Below are 19,762 nucleotides of genomic sequence, written 5' to 3'. Positions count from 1 at the left end.
AGAGAGAGCTGAAGATCACAGCTTGATGAAGCAAACAGGACAACATCATCTGCAAAAAGCAGTGACCCAATCCTGAGTCCACCAAACCGGACCCTCTCAATACCCTGGCTGCACCTAGAAATTCTGTCCATAAAAGTTATGAACAGAATCGGTGACAAAGAGCAGCCCTGGCGGAGTCCAACTCTCACTGGAAACGGGTTCGACTTACTGCCGGCAATGCGGACCAAGCTCTGACACCAGTTGTACAGGGACCAAACAGCCCTTATCAGGGGGTCCGGTACTCCATACTCCCGGAGCACCCCCCACAGGATTCCCCAAGGAACATGGTCGAACGCCTTTTCCAAGTCCACAAAGCACATGTAGACTGGTTGGGCAAACTCCCATGCACCCTCCAGGACTCTGCTAAGGGTGTAGAGCTGGTCCACTGTTCCGCGACCAGGACGAAAACCACACTGTTCCTCCTGGATCCGAGGTTCAACTATCCGACAGACCCTCCTCTCCAGAACCCCCGAATAGACTTTTCCAGGGAGGCTGAGGAGTGTGATCCCTCTGTAGTTGGAACACACCCTCCGGTCCCCCTTCTTAAAGAGGGGGACCACCACCCCGGTCTGCCAATCCAGAGGCACTGTCCCTGATGTCCATGCGATGTTGTGGAGACGTGTCAACCAAGACAGCCCTACAACATCCAGAGCCTTGAGGAACTCCGGGCTTATCTCATCCACCCCCGGGGCCCTGCCACCAAGGAGTTTTTTGACCATCTCGGTGACCTCAGTCCCAGAGATGGGGGAGCCCACCTCCGAGTCCCCAGGCTCTGCTTCCTCATTGGAAGGCATGTTATTGGGATTGAGGAGGTCTTCGAAGTACTCCCCCGACCGACCCACAACGTCCCGAGTCGAGGTCAGCAACGCACCATCCCCACCATATACAGTGTTGACACTGCACTGCTTCCCCCTCCTGAGACGCCGGACGGTGGACCAGAATCTCCTCGAAGCCGTCCGAAAGTCGTTCTCCATGGCCTCCCCAAACTCCTCCCATGCCCGAGTTTTTGCCTCAGCAACCACCGAAGCTGCATTCCGCTTGGCCTGCCGGTACCTATTAGCTGCCTCCAGAGTCCCACAGGACAAAAGGGACCGGTAGGACTCCTTCTTTAGCTTGACAGCATCCCTCACCGCCGGTGTCCACCAACGGGTTCGGGGATTGCCGCCACGACATGCACCAACCACCATACGGCCACAGCTCCGGTCAGCTGCCTCAACAATAGAGGCACGGAACATGGCCCATTCGGACTCAATGTCCCCCACCTCCCTCGGGACGTGGTCGAAGTTCTGCCGGAGGTGGGAGTTGAAGCTACTTCTGACAGGGGTCTCTGCCAGACGTTCCCAGCAGACCCTCACAACACGATTGGGCCTACCAGGCCTGACCGGCATCCTCCCCCACCATCGAAGCCAACTCACCACCAGGTGGTGATCAGTTGACAGCTCCGCCCCTCTCTTCACCCGAGTGTCCAAGACATGTGGCCGCAAGTCCGATGACACGACCACGAAGTCGATCATTGAACTGAGGCCTAGGGTGTCCTGGTGCCAAATGCACATATGAACACCCCTATGCTTGAACATGGTGTTTCTTATGGACAATCCGTGACGAGCACAGAAGTCCAATAACAAAACACCACTCGGGTTCAGATCAGGGGGGCCATTCCTCCCAATCACGCCCTTCCTAGTCTCACTGTCATTGCCCACGTGAGCATTGAAGTCTCCCAGCAGTACGAGGGAGTCCCCAGAAGGTATGCCCTCTAGCACCCCCTCCAGGGACTCCAAAAAGGGTGGGTACTCCGAACTGCTGTTCGGTGCGTACGCACAAACAACAGTTAGGACCCGTCCCCCCCACCCGAAGGCGGAGGGAGGCTACCCTCTCGTCTACCGGGGTAAACCCCAATGTACAGGCTCCAAGTCGGGGGGGCAATAAGTATGCCCACACTCGCTCGGTGCCTCTCACCAGGGGCAACTCCAGAGTGGTAGAGAGTCCAGCCCCTCTCAAGGAGATTGGTTCCAGAGTCCAAGCTGTGCGTCGAGGTGAGCCCGACTATATCTAGCCGGAAACTCTCAACCTCACGTACAAGCTCAGGCTCCTTCCCCTTCAGAGAGGTAACATTCCACGTCCCAAGAGCCAGCTTCTGTAGCTGAGGATCGGACCGCTAAGGTCCCCGCCTTCGGTCACCACCCAACTCACACTGCACCCGACCTCCTTGGCCCCTCCCATAGGTGGTGAGCCCATGGGAAGGGGGACTCACATTGCCTCTTCGGGCTGTGCCCGGCCGAGCCCCATGGGTGCAAGCCCAGCCACCAGGCGCTCGCCATTGAGCCCCACCTCCAGGCCTGGCTCCAGAGGGGGGTGACCCGCGTCCGGGCGAGGGAAAACGCCGTCCAAATTTTTTATTCGTCATAGGAGGTCTGTTGAACCGCACTTTGTCTCATCCCTCACCTAGGACCAGTTTGCCTTGGGTGGCCCTACCAGGGGCATAAACCCCCGGACAACAGAGGTCCTAGGATCATTGGGACACGCAAACCCTTCCACCACGGTAAGGTGGCGGTTCAAGGAGGGGATATCTAGTATGGTGCTTTTTGTTTTCTATTTAATTAGTGTGGTTTTGAGATAATTCAGTCACATCAAATAAACAACAGCAACATTTTTTTATATCACATTTTTATACATACAGTGTAGCTCAAAGTGCTGTACAAGATAACAGCAATAGTTGTATGAATTGAAAAACAAAGAGGTTAGGCAAAAATACTAATGAATAAGTAACAGAGGAATAGGGTAAGGTCAGAGGGCCGAGAGCACAGAAATAACAAAAAAAAAAAAAACTCCAGTTAGGTTGGACGAAAATATAAAATCTGCAGGGGTTCCAAGGCCACTGAGCATTCCACTTAACATAAATGGTCGTAAATCAGACCTCTTTTTTTTCAGGCTTAACATGATAGTATTTGATGTTGTTGGCCTTGTGGACAGATGAAATGCCCGCATTCAATTCATCAACACAAGGGGCTGCATAATGCTTTGATCAGGTGGTGGCAGTACAAATCGCCAACACAGAAGAACTGAAAAAGACTGCAGAGAATAGTGGAGATTAGTACTGATTGCAGATCCTCGAAGATTATAATTCTATGCCCATATAGTCTATCAGGAATACAGTTGAAATGTAGCTGTGAAAAAGCCATATTAAAATAATGGGTTTTTAGCAGGTTTTTTTTTTTTTTTTTTTTAAATGATCCACAGTACTAGCCTGGTACATTTCAATTTTGGGTATATAATAGCAAAAGGTTATCTCACCACTTATAGGTTTGGTTCTTAGAATTACCAGCAGACCACCATATTAAGATCTAAGCTTACGACCTGGGGTGTAGGGAGACAGGCATTGCAAAATAGACGAGAGCACAAGATTATTTAAGGCTTTGTAAGTCATTAGTATCATTTTAAAGTCAATTCTGAATGACACAGGTAACCAATGTAATGACACTATAACACTATAACTAGTGAGATGTGCTCAGATTTTCTTTCTCTAGAGATTCTGGCTGTTGCATTCTACACTAATTGCAGCCGATTGTCTTTCTTGGGTAGTCCTGTTAGGAGTGCATTACTGTAATCTAGTCAACTAAAAACAAAGCAAAAAAAAAAAAACGAGAATGTACTTGATTGCAATGTTTGGTGTAACCAATTTTGAGATTGAACAATATCAGTAGTAGTAATAGGTTCATAAACATCAAAATGACCTCTGCATAAAGTTCCTGTAAGCACGATCATTTAACTGACTGATCATTTACTCCAAACTTAGCAAATGATACACCATTTCTATAAACTTCAAATACACTTGCAAAATGTTAGCTGCATGAAAAATATTTACAAGTGGTAGCTTAGGTTAAGGGATTTTGCATATCATTTGTATACATTACAATATCATAGTAATTGTTGCCATTTGTGTTATGTGAAAAAACTTGGTATCACTCCCACCGTCTCACTACAAATTGGACAATTTGATAGCAACTTTCCAAACCTCATGTATTCATACCATGTTAACACAATAAAACAGGCAATTTCTATTTTCTTTTATATGCATTGTACAGTGTGGAATCGGTACCAGGGATTCCATTAATTATTAATCAAAATTAATATAGAAGTAGAAGAAACAGGTGTTACATGTGTAGAAACAATTTTTTTCCCTCCTTTCTTCCACTTTACAGCTTCCTAATCTCAATTTTATCTCGACAGGGAATTTTTCACCCTATCACCAAATTTCTATTTAAAAGAAATTTAAGAATTATTTTCTGTTCAATTATCCGAATAAAATTTGTTTTTTATTCAGCACTAGTGGTGTTACCTAGCTTTCCCGGGAAACATACTAAGACAATGGTGACATACCTGTGCTGTACTTTAAAATTTGGCATGAAAATGCTATTGATTACTCATTTTGCACAGGTCATTATCTTTTTTCTTTAACATGACCAAATTTTGATCAAATCAGTCAAAGGTGTTTTTGTGATTTTTGGTGTATTTTGTTTCTTTGTTGTGTAAATTGTGTAAAATAAATGTCATATGCTCTTAATCATAGAATTTGTTTTATTTAAATTTCTAATATTACCTTACATTATTCTGACTTTATTACATATTTCTAACTCATTGTTATTTAAAACAGTAGGCAGTTATTGCTAAACCATACAAATTTCATGCAGTGTTTTTACTTTTAGTTCAAAATTAATTGATACTGAAGAAAACACGGTTAAGTGGTGAAAGCTTACTCAACAATCTTTAAGAGAAAATGCTTCATAACCTTGCATGAGAAACCATTTTTATAGCATTCATAGTAATGCAAATACTACAGACCCTCTAATAGTCTTGGTTCCTAATAATAACATATTCACATTATAGATGCTCAGTCCAATGGTGAGCTGTATTTCTTTTAAATTCCTTCAGCTTAAAAGTTATACAAAATTAAGATTTTCTAAAAAAAACTCCAACGTGCCCTTCAGTTCTTGAGTGACTATTTATTTAATATCTTTTAAAGTGGGGAGACATTATCTCTCCTGAAATTTTAGTTTTTTTTTTTTGTTTTTTTTTTTTTTTTTGGGTATCTTTAGCCAGATCTTTAGTCTCAGAGCCACCACTCCATCATTTTTTTACCTATTTGTTAATAGTGTTTTGTGTGACTCAGGGCATTTCTTATTTCTTTTTTAAGCCCCAGATAGTAATTTATATGTTTATAGTTTGTACACCGCCATTTGAAAGACATTTGTGAAGATTGCAATACCCAAATAAACATTACAAGTTCCTCTTAAAACCCACACTGTATTTGCATTCTGCACATGCTTCCTTAAAATTACTTTTTTATTTTGCATTGAATTGCAACCTCTCAGACACAACTCAAAGGAGACAGTGAAGGACAAAACTCTAAAACATAATAAAGAAAAATGCACTTTTAATGCTGGTTTAAATTCAAACATATAAACATCAACATGTAAACTCCTCACAGGGAGGACCCAGGAAGCAAACCCAGGTCTCCTTACTGTGAGGCAACAGCTCTACCACTGTGCCACCGTGTCGTCCTCCCTTCTCAGATTGCTCGAAGTTAAGATGTTTTATGTGTTTTTTTTCCAAAAGTTCACACCAAACTTGAAAACTTCCTTCATTAGTTTTCTTCTTCATGCCATGTCTTGTGAGTGTTTTTTGTCAGTTTCATGATCAGTAAAATTCTTAACATGGTGAACTGTGAAAACAGAAATGCTAAGGTCTCTGGAGAAGACCTTGTACATTTTTATGTTTTCTTATCTTCAGCATTGTCAGTAGGGATCAGAGAATGTTTTAAGTATTATAGCCATTATTCATTCGTTAGTTTGTGTCATGTGAATATTTGCAGCTTATTGTAGGAACGTCTAATTTCACTGCTTTGGGAGTCTTCTTCTTTCAATACAATTGATATTAATTGTTCAATGTGGTGCAAATTAATTGTTTCATGCACTTTTCTGTTTTTTACCATTTCCAAACATTACCTGTTTGTTTCAGTTTGATCCTGTGGTGCTTTGTGTCAAACAGTAAATCTCTATAGACCAAAGACCAAATGTATATAGACCAATTCCCACCTTTTTGGGAGAAATTGTGCATAAAATTCCAAAAATGGAAGGGTGCCAATAATATTGACTAAAACTGCATATATATCTTTGTGTGTGTGTGTTTGTTATTATGTACATATACTGTGTGTGTGTGTGTGCGTGTGTGTGTGCGTTTGTGTGCGTGTGTGTGTGTGTGTGTAACACAGAATATATAAATAAAGTCCTTAGTTTAAGGAATGGTAGTAATGTTTTACAAATAAAATTTACATAAAAAATACACATTAAAGTGAGAGACCCTTTTTTTTTTTTTTTTTTTTTTTTGTGTGGTAGAGCTGGTGCCAGTGGTTAAGTTCTCCAACCATAAAGGATGGGGTTGAGCAAACTTTGCCTGTCGTTGTAAACAGTTGCATTCTTGAGTGTAAGTTAGGGTGGATAAAAGTATCATGGAGAAAATAAAGGTTTTTGTGTTACTGCATGTATCTATTTGTGTGTGTGTTGTGTTTTTTTTTTCTTTTTAGAGCCTTGTAATCTTCAAAAAAGGTGCTATCTTATGTTTTTGTTGTTTTTCCCTGTTTAGTAACCACAGAGCGGCCAGTTCAAGTGAGAGTGGTCAAAGTTAAGAAGTCTGATAAAGGAGATTTCTACAAAAGGCAGACGGCATGGGAGCTGAGAGATCTGGCCATTGTAGATGCTAAGGATGCTAACAAGGTAATCTGGAAATACTTTTTATGTGAAGAGTATAATAAATGAAAAATTAGCAAAAGTTTAATGTTTCATAGAAGGTAGTTTAAGGTTAAATACTTTCATTATGGCTTTAGCTGTACCCATTCCCTTTGCCTTGCATAGCTGTGGAATAGTGTTCAATATCAGAGATTTTTCAGAGTTGATCAATCTATCAATGTTTATATAGCATCATCCATAGAATTCACTGTCACCCTTTACTTTATTGAGTAAACCAGGATACTTTTCTAAATTAACAGTAAATGCAAAAACGTTCAAGTTGCAGGACAAACTATACCTAAACAAAGAACAATAAAACAGTATGAAGGAGTAGACATACTGTATTGTGTAGCCTAAGATTACAGTGTAGTAGAATTAGGATTAGTAAAGTTTCTACAGAGGAATGGGGTGATAATATACTGTACATATAGCCAAAGTAAATCTTTAAAAATCAATCATTGGAGCTTTACAGAGATACCTGGGAACAAATGTCCATATTATAGGTGATATTGAGTTGAATGAACATTAGTATTTTTGCCTAACCTCTTTGTTTATCAATTCATACAACTATTGCTGTTATCTTGTACAGCATTCTGAGGCACAGCATTGATTTGTAAATCAAAAAAAAAAATTGTAAATCCTGATTTGTAAAACTGTGCCTCTATATAAATATAGTTGTTTCAAAACAGACCTTTGATGTTAATTTAATTATGCTGACCTGCTTTGTAGGTCCCTTTGGATAAAAGTGTCTGCTAAATAAATACAGATAAATATATATTTAAATGATTTTCTCTTAAAAAATAGTAGCAAGTTGTAGGTCAGCACTGCACAAGAAGGTAGGTAACAAGTTAAGGTACTGTATGTGTGCTAAAAGATAAAATAAAATTTACTCGTGAAAAATTATGCTTTACAGTAACATACTGTATATGTAGCTATTAAACTATGCATCCACAGAAGGTTTTTTGGAGGGGAGATTCACACCTTTTCGGTTTCATACTGAAATGCACAGACTAGAAGATTAATCATGTTATTTTTGTGCATAATATAGAAAATGTTATATTCTGATGGAATATTTATCATTAGAATTATATGAAATGCTACTTTTTTCACTTACTCTTCAGCTAAAAGAATGCTCACTAAGAGTTTTTGTAGTAAAATTTTCAGACCGCTAACAGGTTGGTAACAGAAGATTTTGGTTGACTCACAGGTCGGTATGAGGTGAGCAGCCAAATCAGGTGTTCTAGGGTTTTATTGTTGACAGATTCATAAGGCAGTAGTCAAGTTTTACAAGTAATTCAGCATCTTACAGCAAGACAGTGGCATAGAGGAAGCTATGGACACAATATACTTGATCCAAGTCATATCTCTAGTAGTTGCACTTTGAACTTGGAACGTGATCTGTGGATTCTCGTCAGTGACATTCAAGCGAAGAGAGAATTGCTGTCATCTAAGTGTCTGAGAAGAAGAATTAGTGGTGGACTCTGATGATATTATGCAACTAGTAGAATCAAATTAAGGTTAACTTTTGTATATAACAATAAAACAGTTTGAAATCAGTGGTGGAATTATTTGACAGAGTCCGCTTGAGGGAATTGCATTCCTTCAGTTCTTGAGATTAATTATTTTATTATGGTTTGGTGGAAAAATCTATTTATTCAATTAAGGGCCTTTGGCATTTTTAACTTGATCTTTTAGGTTGGAGGGATTGTCATAAATATATGAATGAATATTTGAATTTATTGTATGAGTATTCAGATGTTTATGGTTACTACACCTGAAGTCTCATTTTTTTCAGTAATTATTTCAAACTTGTGTCATGGGAACTCTCCCTACAAGGGTATGTGTTTGGGAGTTTTTTGTTTTCTTAGGGAGACAAAGCTGGGGCCTGTCAAAGAAAGGGCCTGTTAAAGCCCTATGTGGCACTCCTCTGTGGGTTTGGGCTATACAAGAACTAAATTGTTGTTTGCTGGTGTAAAGGCATTAATAAGTTCTGTAAGAAAATGTAGAGATAAACCATTAATGGCAATATAAGTGTAGAAGCTGAAATTAAAGCTCTTCAGGATTAATGTTAAAAATGAAAATTGATGGATGTTTACAAAAATGTAAGGCTTTCATAAGTTGTTTTGCTGTTATTTTTTTATTTTTCTTTGCTTTAATTTCATTTACTTTTTCATGAATACAAAACTTTCAGAGACAAAAAGCTATTTCAGGTATTGGATCTTTTTTTCATATAATTGTTGAAAGTTATGCATTTCTTCTCAACATGAATGAGTGACTTTTTTTTTTTTTTTAATAAGTATTTTGGCTTTCCATCCCACTTCTAAAGCATGTGGGTTAATTTTATTCCCATTTCTATATCAGTCAATTATGAGTGTGTGTGTGTGTGTGTGTGTGAATGCGCCCTGTCCAAGGCTGTTTCTTGTCTTGTGTTCAGTATTAAGAAAATACAATAGGCTCTGGACTCAAGTATTCCTGATTTGAATAGTTAAGTGTGATGAGAATGCTATAGTAACTTGTAAAAATTTTTGTTTGCTTGGTTTTTTTTTTTTTGGTCTTGCAAAAATTAAGTTTTCAGACACAAAGTTTAAATTGTATTACAGATTTATTTGTACTATCAATCGTAGCATCAATAGTTGTATTTTGTATAAACCAATTTTTCTTCTTTTGGCCAGGAAAATCCAGAATTTGATCTACATTTTGATAAAGTTTATAAGTGGGTTGCTAGCAGCACTGCTGAGAAGAATTCCTTTATTTCATGCATATGGAAGCTCAGCCAGAGATACCTGCGGAAGAAAATTGAGTTTGTCAATGTTAGCTCTCAGCTACTGGAAGGTGAGATGCATTATGTTTTTGTGCTTTCACCTATGAGTATTTGTTTTTGTACCTTAAAAAATAATGCAATATTTTTATTTGGCTTTGTTTATTTCGTGCTGATTTGCACTGTAGTTGTTGGTGCTTTTGTATGATGAAATTTCATCCTTGGATTTGTTGATATTTTGTACATATTGTCAATTAAAGTTTTCATAGTCCCAAGAAGATAATCTGATTGGGAACAGGACTATTATCATTAGACCAGGACATTACATTATATGAAAAACACAGACATATTTCTTCAGTCATATTTATTTTCATATGTAAGTAATACTTAATACTTAACACAGACACATATGCTATATAAAAACTTTAAAGTTAATCCATCTTAAGCATGTAATGTTTAATGCCTACCAGTGATATTCCGTATAAAGATCAGTTACATCTGCAGCTACTTATAAGAGTATGGCTTATTATTGAAATTAAATATTTGAAAAGATCACCTTTTTTCATTGGTAACTTAAACCTCAAGGCCTAATGTTACAAACTGGAATTCTGAATGTAATACATGAGTATGCCTTTAAAGGAATCATTATGCTTTCAGAATTTCTTGTTTGTTAAGTGGTTAATCTATATGTGCCTGTTGGCTCCTTATGGTTTTGTTGATTCAACTTTCACTTTGGTTTAAAGCAATTTGTTTGAATTAAACATTCCAAAGCAATTTAAAGTAGTTAATTTGATTCTACGTGTGATTATTGTAAAAATCCCTTAACAATGAATATTAAGTAGGTTAGATTTTCTGTGACAGACATGGTGCTGGCATCTCTTCATGTAGTCTGCATCTGTATTCTAGTTGAAAATCAGTGATTCTCTTCTCTTTTAATAAATTTCAGTCATTTCTAATACCTTGGGCCTCATGTATAAACAGTGCGTACGCATCAAAATTTTGCATATAACCATTTCTATGCTCACTTTGAGATATATAAAAGCTAAACTTGGAGTAAAGGCATGTACATTCTCACGCCAGCCTTACCCTGTGCGTACACAAGTTTCAAGTCGGTTATACAAACTGGCAGCACCCAGCGTCAAAGCAGTGCTACTGTTCCTGTGTGGTTTCCCATTCTTTTTTAGATTCACATCCCTGAGGTGGCTTTATCAAATACACTGAAATTAACCGCATATCGTTTATAAATTTAAGGCATCTGATTGTAATCAGCCTTTAACAATATAATGGTCCACGGAATAGCCAAACTTTTCTGAATACCTTAGCTGCTTTAGTATTGTTACTTTCAGTGCACCACTCAGAGTATTTTAACCCAAAGTATCTGAGTGTGAAATCGCACCTGTACTGTATCGAAAGCGCAGAGGATTATCGGGATACAGCTTCTAACCTGGAGAACACTTATAGCACATGATGCCTCAGCCAAGCGCACAGTCTATTTGAACGTCTTCTATTCGACAAATGCTTCAGAGCCTTTCCTGCACGAACCTCAACGTTCAGAAATAGCCTTATCCCAAGAGTTATAAATGCACTCAATCAGTCCATCAAGTGCTCCCGGTAGAACTGTTTGTACTTACAACCTAAGCCACTCTATGAACCATTTGCACTACCTGCACTATATGTTCATGTATATTGTATTTATTCTTCCATATTGTATATTTTTCATTGTTTTTTTTATCTTCTTCTTATTATTATTGTATCATTTTATAGGAAAATAAGTTTATGAAGGATTTGCATATCGAATCTCATTGTACCATACAATAACAACAAAGAAATACAATAGAAGAAAGCGCATATTGACAGATGATGACGACTGGCTTCTAAGTCGATTTAGATTTCCAAGAGCTATTTTCTTGGAGCTCTTGATATCATTTTTAAGATGAAATGCATTAAAGTATGTATATTACATTATACAGATACATTTTTAACTTAATTTAAATAATGTATCTTTATATATAATCTTCATTTGGATCTTGATCTTTGTTTATCCGCGAATTCCACGCATGCGTAGACCACCTTCCAGTTTAGTACGTTGTTGTTACTCATGGATGTAACAATGTGGCGGAATAACGAAAGGGGTGGTGGACAGTGTTACGCTGGTTAGCTCCTGAGGCCTGGTTAGAGAATGAGATTGCCGAAGATAAAAGGTACGTGCCTACGTAACATATGAATGAAAGAAAGACAGTGTGTAAAATGAATGACAACGTAACAGCACGTTCTGGTAATTATTATTGTTACGTTGTAGCCGGCGAGTGCTGCGCATCTCACGGTTGTACCCTGGCTTGCTCACATGTCAGTGAAGTGATCCCTATTTATGCTTTAAAGAGCCTGGATACCTATGTGTCCCCCTTTTATAACCATTGCTCCGTGTATATTGCCTTACTCTTTGGATTGCCACAAAGCAACCTGCGAGATTGGAGAAAGATTGAGAAGAGATTGTGAGAGGAAACGACAGTGTCGTGAAAACGAGACGGACTGTGCACGGAGAGAAGCAGAAATGCTCCTACACCACCAGATAATTACTATTCGGACAGTGATTCCGAGTAGGCCGTTCCTATCGAATCAATGTCCAAGGGTTTTGTTTTGTAATTTTGTTTCCCTTATAAGAAATCATAATGCTGTGCGACGAAGGGCCCAGTTCACGACTGGCAGCCGCGTTTAAACAGGGAGCCCTTCACAGACAACTTTAACACACACAACGTAGTTGGGCGCACATGGCTAGTACTGTTAATAATTAGGAATTGGGGGTTGATATGTTTGAAAGGGACAGTACCTCTGCATTAAATTATTTCATCAAGGGTCGTGCACGTCCCAGCAAGCATCTTGCGGGAGGCGGAATCAATCTCTGGACGGGGCACCAGCTAATCGCAATCACTGCAACACAGTGTACCCATATTTAATACGTGCTTTAATTAATTTGACCATGAAAATGATATCAGGTATACATCTTAGTATTTAAATTGTTCAGAGGTCTGTAATATCATGAATGTAATGTATTCTGTGTCCTGTCAGCTTAAGAGAAAGCCCGATTAAGAAGCAGATAGCGATTCACACACACACAGAGCACATAGAAGAACACATACAATACGAAGCATTTAATGTGCTACTTTAGTTACGATGAAATCTGAAAACTCTAGTAAATTTAACATTGATTTTAAAATTAAGTTTACGCTGTTCTACTTTAATGACAAAATAAGCTATGAGAATAAAGTGTTTGATATCTGACCAGTTTTTTTTTTTTTATTTTGGGCACTGTGCGACTTTCTGAGCTTGAAATTTTGAGTGTCTCTGCCACTCTGTATCACTCGATCAACTTCCTTTTGTTGTTTATACCACTGCTTAAGATGACAAATAGTATGGTTTTCCTTGCCTCCACTTCGCATTCGCTGAAATTCTTTTTTTCCTTATGCTTTTGCCATTGTCTTTTAACCAAACAGTGAATGGGAAAGGTGATAGTTATATTGATTTGCATATTAAAATATGCAAAATTCTGGAAGGAGTTGGTGTGGGACAGCAAGCATGTGCACATACATTACTTTTCACGCTGACTTGGATTTATGGAGCTGGTTTACAAGGTTGTGTGCAACTGAATTTTTTTGTGTGTACGCACATTTCTACTTTTGTCCGTACACCATGTTTTAGTGTGAGTTCTACACACGCCATTATGCATGAGGCCCCTGGTCTTTCATGATTGTCTTAGTTGAGTGAGTGGTTTTTATTTTCCTATAAGAAAGACTTATACCTGTTAACAAAATCCAAGTAATTGCCAATTTCAAAATACATATTTTTTTCTTTGAACGCAATAAAACTTTATAGGTCCATCTACTGCTACTTGTCTTTCTATAATATTTCTCTTCTGTTTACTCTTCTTTCTAAACTTTCACTGGCCAGAACTTCCCAAAGCTGAAGGTTGGTAATAATTCACTGTTTTGTCTTCTACTTGTGTATGTTTCATGTGTTTTCTTATTTCTAGTCATTTGTAGGAAATATTTTCAATAGTATGAATCATACTGTTTATTTCAAAATGATTCATAGAAAAAAAACTTTATGATGTGTTCTTTGTTGTTGTCAAGGTTTATCTTAGTTGTAGAAATTGTGTATATTTTATTTGTTTTAAAGAGAAGTTTTTATTACTAAATATGCTGTCCATCTACTTTGCTGTGCATTTGAATTTTTTTGAGGATAAAAGAAAAAGTTAATTAAATTCAACAAGGAGTCCAGTAAAAGGAATGGAATCTGTTATTGGTTAAGGATCACGGGACATGAAAAACAAAGTCTTTGAAATGATGGAAATTAATCGCAGGAGACATTTGTGCACACATCCACTCATACATCAGTCCAATTTACAGTAACTAAATAGCATTGCGCTTTTTTTGCCCCTGCCCCCCACAATTTACTCAGAATTACAACTTGAATAGTTGTCTTCTTACCATGAGAAATATCTATGGGAGAGATGAATCTCATTAAAATTACTACACAGTTTTGAAATTTATTGGTCCATAGTTAAGTCAGTAGAATTGTAAATGGTCATGCAGTATCTTCCAAGCCACCTCATTCAGCGGTGTAAACTCTTGAGTAGATTATTTAATTTAAAAAGATATTTTCTGTTCTTTACATAATAGTCACAGCTTTCATTGTATGCATAGGTAGAGATACATGTTAAATTTCAGAAAAAGGAAATACATTACCAGTCAAAAGCTGTAGAACACCTGGAACAAATAAACAATGGCAAATAAAAAGTAAGTTAAGGAATCATTAAGTTTGCAAAATTGTATTCAAATTTTTGATTCATCAAAGTACTCATCTTTTATTAATATAACAGCCAAACTGTGGTAACCCTTGTGATTCAGAATGACAGTCACTCTGTGCAAGTCACCAACTCTATTAGGTGTTCCCTGAAGAAGGCTCACTTGTAATATTCTGGAATTCCCTTTTTTCCATTTTTGCTAACCTAAACTTTAAATGTGAACCTCTGCCAGTTTACTGCTCAACTTTTCATTATTTTAGGTAATTCATTGCATTTCAACTGATTAAATTTGAAAAAAAACTGGAAAAACTGAGGTGTTCTGAAACTTTTGACCGGCAGTGTATAGTGATGATGTTTAAACAAGTTTAAATATACCTCACTATGTTCATACTTACGATAATATACTTTCTCAAAGCAAGTCAATTATCGGAAAAATAAATTACCCTAAGTTCTTGTCTATAAGCCGGACTCATGTATTAGCCGGAGACCAAAAATCATACGAATTTTTAAAATAAAATCGTATCATAGATAAGCCGGACTCATGGATAAGCCGAACGTACTATAACCTATAACTAATAGAAGGGAGGGAGGTCAGTGGTCTCACTCGCGCCCATTTAATTTCTTTAAGGGGGGGAGAGAGTGTGAGATATTGCCGTCTCTCTCACTCCCCGCATGGCGCGGTTGGAGCGGCCGGAGCGCGTTCTTTCTGCTCTGGGCATCGCCGAGTCAACACGAGCGCGTAGCGGTCATTTAAATTGTGATTTTATATGTAAGCATATTTAAATATATATCGCGGATTTCTGCGGACAACGGGTCTTTTAATTTCTGGTACATGCTTCCTCAGTTGGTTTGCCCAGTTGATTTCATACAAGGGACGCTATTGGCAGATGGCTGAGAAGCTACCCGGCTTACTGTTCTCTCTCTCTTGCGCTGACTATCTGTGATCCTGACGTATGGGGATTGAGCAGGGGGGCTGTTTGCACACCTAGATGATACGGACGCTCGTCTAAAAATGCTGAAAGATTATCTTCACGTTGCTATCTTTTGTAAAGCTGACTCCTGAAAAGACATGCTGCACAGTGCTTCGCATACTTAAAAGCTCGAAGGGCACGTATTGATTTTTGACTGAAAAACAAACTCTCCCTCTCTCTCTCTTTGTCTGCTCCTGACGGAGGGGGTGTGAGCTGCCGCCTTCAACAGCTTTGTGCCGCGGTGCTTCGCATACTTAAAAGCCAAACAGCCCTATTGATTTGTTTGCTTCACTCCTTTGAAGAGGAAGATATGTTTGCATTCTTTTAATTGTGAGACGGAACTGTCATCTCTGTCTTGTCATGGAGCACAGTTTAAACTTTTGAAAAAGAGACAAAATGTTTGTTTGCAGTGTTTGAATAACGTTCCTGTCTCTCTACAACCTCCTGTGTTTCTGCGCAAATCTGTGACCCAAGCATGACAATATAAAAATAACCATATACACATATGGTTTCTACTTCGCGGATATTCTTATTTCGTGGGTGGCTCTGGAACGCAACCCCCGCGATGGATGTATAAGCCGGACTTATGTATAAGCCGATATTCTATTTTTTCATTTTCACAACTTTTTTCCTTAGATAAGCCGCGGCTTATTGACAAGAACTTAGGGTACTTTTTTTGTTTTTTATTTTGTGCAGAAATATCTCATACACGTAGATCTGGATTTGGTTACTAGTCTGGGCCCTGTTTTTACACGTCTTCTTATACTCCAAAGACATTTTCGTTGGATCATATACAGTAATCCCTCCTCCATCGCGGGGGTTGCGTTCCAGAGCCACCCGCGAAATAAGAAAATCCCGCGAAGTAGAAACCATATGTTTATATGGTTATTTTTATATTGTCATGCTTGGGTCACAGATTTGCGCAGAAACACAGGAGGTTTGTAGAGAGACAGGAACGTTATTCAAACACTGCAAACAAACATTTATCTCTTTTTCAAAAGTTTAAACTGTGCTCCACGACAAGACAGAGATCACAGTTCCGTCTCACAATTAAAAGAATGCAAACATATCTTCCTCTTCAAAGGAGTGCAGGAGCAGATCATGTCACAGAGATAGAGAGAGACAAAAGCAAACAAATCAATAGGGCTGTTTGCTTTTTAAGTATGCAAAGCACCACGGCACCAAGCAGCTCACACCCCCTCCGTCAGGAGCAGACAAAGAGGAGAGAGAGAGAGAGTTTGTTTTTCAAGCAAAAATCAATACGTGCCCTTCGAGCTTTTAAGTATGCGAAGCACCATGCAGCATGTCCTTCAGGAAGCAGCTGCACACAGAAGGTAGCTACGTCCCTATCGTCTAGGTGTGCGAACAGCCCCCCTGCTCACACCCCCCTACTTCAGCGCAAGAGAGAGAGAGAGAGAAAGTAAGTTGGGTAGCTTCTCAGCCATCTGCCAATAGCGTCCCTTGTATGAAATCAACTGGGCAAACCAACTGAGGAAGCATGTACCAGAAATTAAAAGACCCATTGTCCGCAGAAACCCGCGAAGCAGCGAAAAATCCGCGATACATATTTAAATATGCTTACATATAAAATCCGCGATGGAGTGAAGCCGCGAAAGGCGAAGCGCGATATAGCGAGGGATCACTGTAGTCTTAATTGGCTTGGTGTAAACAAGGGCATCTTGCAATGGACTAGGCATCTCATTGCATTGGTTTGGGTTATCAGAATAATTTTAGAACTATAGAGAGAAGGATATTATTGTTGTGTTTTGGTAAATTACCTTTCTACAGCCCTAAATGCTTGCTTCACAGAAATAATGGTTTTGGTTGCCCTGTTATAATGTGAGGTACTTTTTCTTGGTCCTGTTCACAGTGAAGAAGTGATCAATGGATGGTTTGAAGAGCATGGTGATAATGTTAACCAATATGCGATGGCTGGTTCAATCTGAGTTGTCAATGTAATTAATTTTTATTTATAATTCAACTAGTGCTGTGAGATTCCAGGGTAATAACCAGAGGAATTGTTTACCACAGCCATTCTCAAAATTATGCTCCATCTTTCCAGGCACTTACATAATCTATATCAACCATATTTAAACTGTTCTGGTAGCCCAAGACCATATACTGTACACTGATGTCTATCTTAAAGGTTTAGTGCCTTTAGTGAGATGTTGTGACTGTATTTGTTTGCTCTTGGTTTACTTTGGTCCAAATGAAAATGGCTCTGCTTGACAAAAAAAGCAACCTTTGACCCATCATAATCACATGTTGACTTGTTTGGTGCTAAGTTCATTGAACACTTCAAAGCATACCTATCATGATCAGGTGGATGTTCAGTGAATTAAAAACTGAAGCATTCAGAGGGACCTGAATTGTAAGTGGCATCATCTGGAAATCTTTTCTTAAATATGAAGGAAAAATAAAGCTACCTGCATTGTAATTTTCAGTGTACATAACTTTGTTTTGAAGGTGCTACATAAAGAGTTTTCCTTTTTATTTATAACATCCAACTACAGACCAGTTTAATTATAAACTTTTACTGAAATGAACACATTTAACTTTCCATGGCATCTTTATTAAGTAAATTCAAGGTCTTATTAAAGTTTACCCTTCATACTCCCCAGATCTGCTAAAATTGCTAAAATGGACATTATGTTAATTGTGAATTGCCTGCTGCTATTACACAAAGCAGCTTACAATTGTGTACAGTTATTTTTTTACAGATGATGCACTGGAGAATTAAGTAACTTACTTAGGGTCACATGGCAAGGTATAAGCAGGAATTTAGCCAGCAACATTCCAGTTTAAAGTCCGTTGCCTAGTATGCAAAAGGCTGTGCTAACTATTGTAGCATAATGAGTTAGTCTAGTAGATTTCTGTCTTTATTAGTGTTTGTTGTAATTCTGTACATGAAATGTTTTCAGGAAGAAAAGTTGAGGCGAGGCTCAGATATTCATACCATTAATTTACTGGTCAAGTATGCATACTGTCTGTTTGAATCTTACTTTTTTGTAACTGATTCTCACTACTAATTTCTTTAACAGAAATAGTAATATTTCAGTACATTAGCCAATTTTAGGATACACTCCCTACATAGGTGACTCGTTGGCTATTCAAAGAGGGACAGATTTTTAAATGCTTGTTGCATTCCTTAAGTAGCAATAGAAAATAACCTGCAGTTTTGTGCTTTGAAACTTAATGTAATATTAACAAATTATTTTTTTATATGTTGTTTACTCCATGTGGTTTGTAGTAAATTGACAAGAAAAACATTTATGTATTCATGAAGAAAGTAAATAAAAAACTAGGTACAAATTATATATTTTTCTGGCAATGTCAGCCTATACATGTAGTTGAGTACCATTTGTTTTGCTTTCTAAAACTAGCCAGCTGATCACTTGATTTTTGTGTTAAGAGCAAAAATCAAATCACTTCCAGCTCTGGATCAATTTATCAATGTGACACTTGTGCCTGTTTATGTTTATAATATATTGTGCACAGTTGGTAAAACATTTTTGACAATTGTATGCATATGCATTCAAATTTTCTTTTAAATTGTCAGTCTAGAGTATTTGTCCAGAAAAGGTCTTTTTTTTTTTTGTAGTTTAATTTAGATTGTGCACTTAGTGTCATACCAAGCTAGCACCCTGTTTTGCTGACAGTCTGCTAGTATTTATTTTATCATTTGTTGCCTTTAAAGTTTCATTGTGTGAGTATCATTTAGTGCAGTCACAGCCTTTGGGTAAAAGCTATATTTTAGTCTTATTTGTCCATTTTTTTATTGTCTTGAAGCATCTGCCCGAAGGCAGCAGTTCAAACAAAGAGTGACTGGGGTGGGATGGGTGTTTGATTATGGTCATGGCCTTTTTCAGTATGGGAGAGGACATCTGATGATCTTCTGGGCAGTGGTGATGACCCTCTGGAGCGCTTTCCTCTCTGATGCAGTGCAGCTGGCAAACCCACATACAGATGCAATAAGTCAATATGCTAACTATGACCAGTTTTAGGTGGTGTGGTTCTTCCTGAGGATCCTCGGGAAGTAAAGTCTCTGCCGTGTCTTCTTTACCAGCTCTGTGGTGTTAGTTCTCCACTTAGGTCCTCCTCTATGTGCACACCCCAGAACCAGAAGTTTGAGATCCTTTCCATACAATTACCGTCAATGAAAAGGGGCTGAATATTCATAGATGATCAGTTCCTTGGTTTTGGTGGTGTTAAGAACCAGATTGTTGTCTCTGCACCACCCAGACATCCGTTCCACTTCGCCCCAATAAGCAGACCCATTCCCCCCAGAGATGAGCCACACTACAGCAGTGTCATCCACAGATTTGCAGTGGGTGAAGAAAAGGGGGGCTCAGAACACAGCCCTGTGAAGAACCTGTGCTGAGGAGATGTGTGGCCCCACTCTTACCCTCTG

The 19,762-nt window shown here is 38.6% G+C and overlaps 1 protein-coding gene across 7 annotated transcripts in view; it reads left to right on the top strand.

The window, feature by feature from the left end:
- The window catches only part of exoc1 (exocyst complex component 1), a 98,712-nt gene that overhangs the window by 19,950 nt on the left and 59,000 nt on the right, over nt 1-19,762 (top strand). For 4 of the 7 annotated variants that reach the window (XM_051927811.1, XM_051927810.1, XM_051927809.1 and 1 more), the window contains exons 3-5: nt 6,679-6,809; nt 9,494-9,653; nt 13,525-13,542. In XM_051927811.1, the coding sequence (XP_051783771.1) occupies nt 6,679-6,809; nt 9,494-9,653; nt 13,525-13,542 (309 nt within the window). The remainder of the gene's footprint in view (nt 1-6,678; nt 6,810-9,493; nt 9,654-13,524; nt 13,543-19,762) is intronic. The other 3 variants (XM_028802257.2, XM_028802256.2, XM_051927808.1) reach the window with 1 other exon arrangement.

Source organism: Erpetoichthys calabaricus, chromosome 5 (assembly GCF_900747795.2).
Source record: "Erpetoichthys calabaricus chromosome 5, fErpCal1.3, whole genome shotgun sequence".
NCBI classification, from domain to species: domain Eukaryota; kingdom Metazoa; phylum Chordata; class Cladistia; order Polypteriformes; family Polypteridae; genus Erpetoichthys; species Erpetoichthys calabaricus.
Note: the sequence above shows the minus strand (reverse complement) of the source record. Positions and strands in the feature narration are given on the sequence as shown.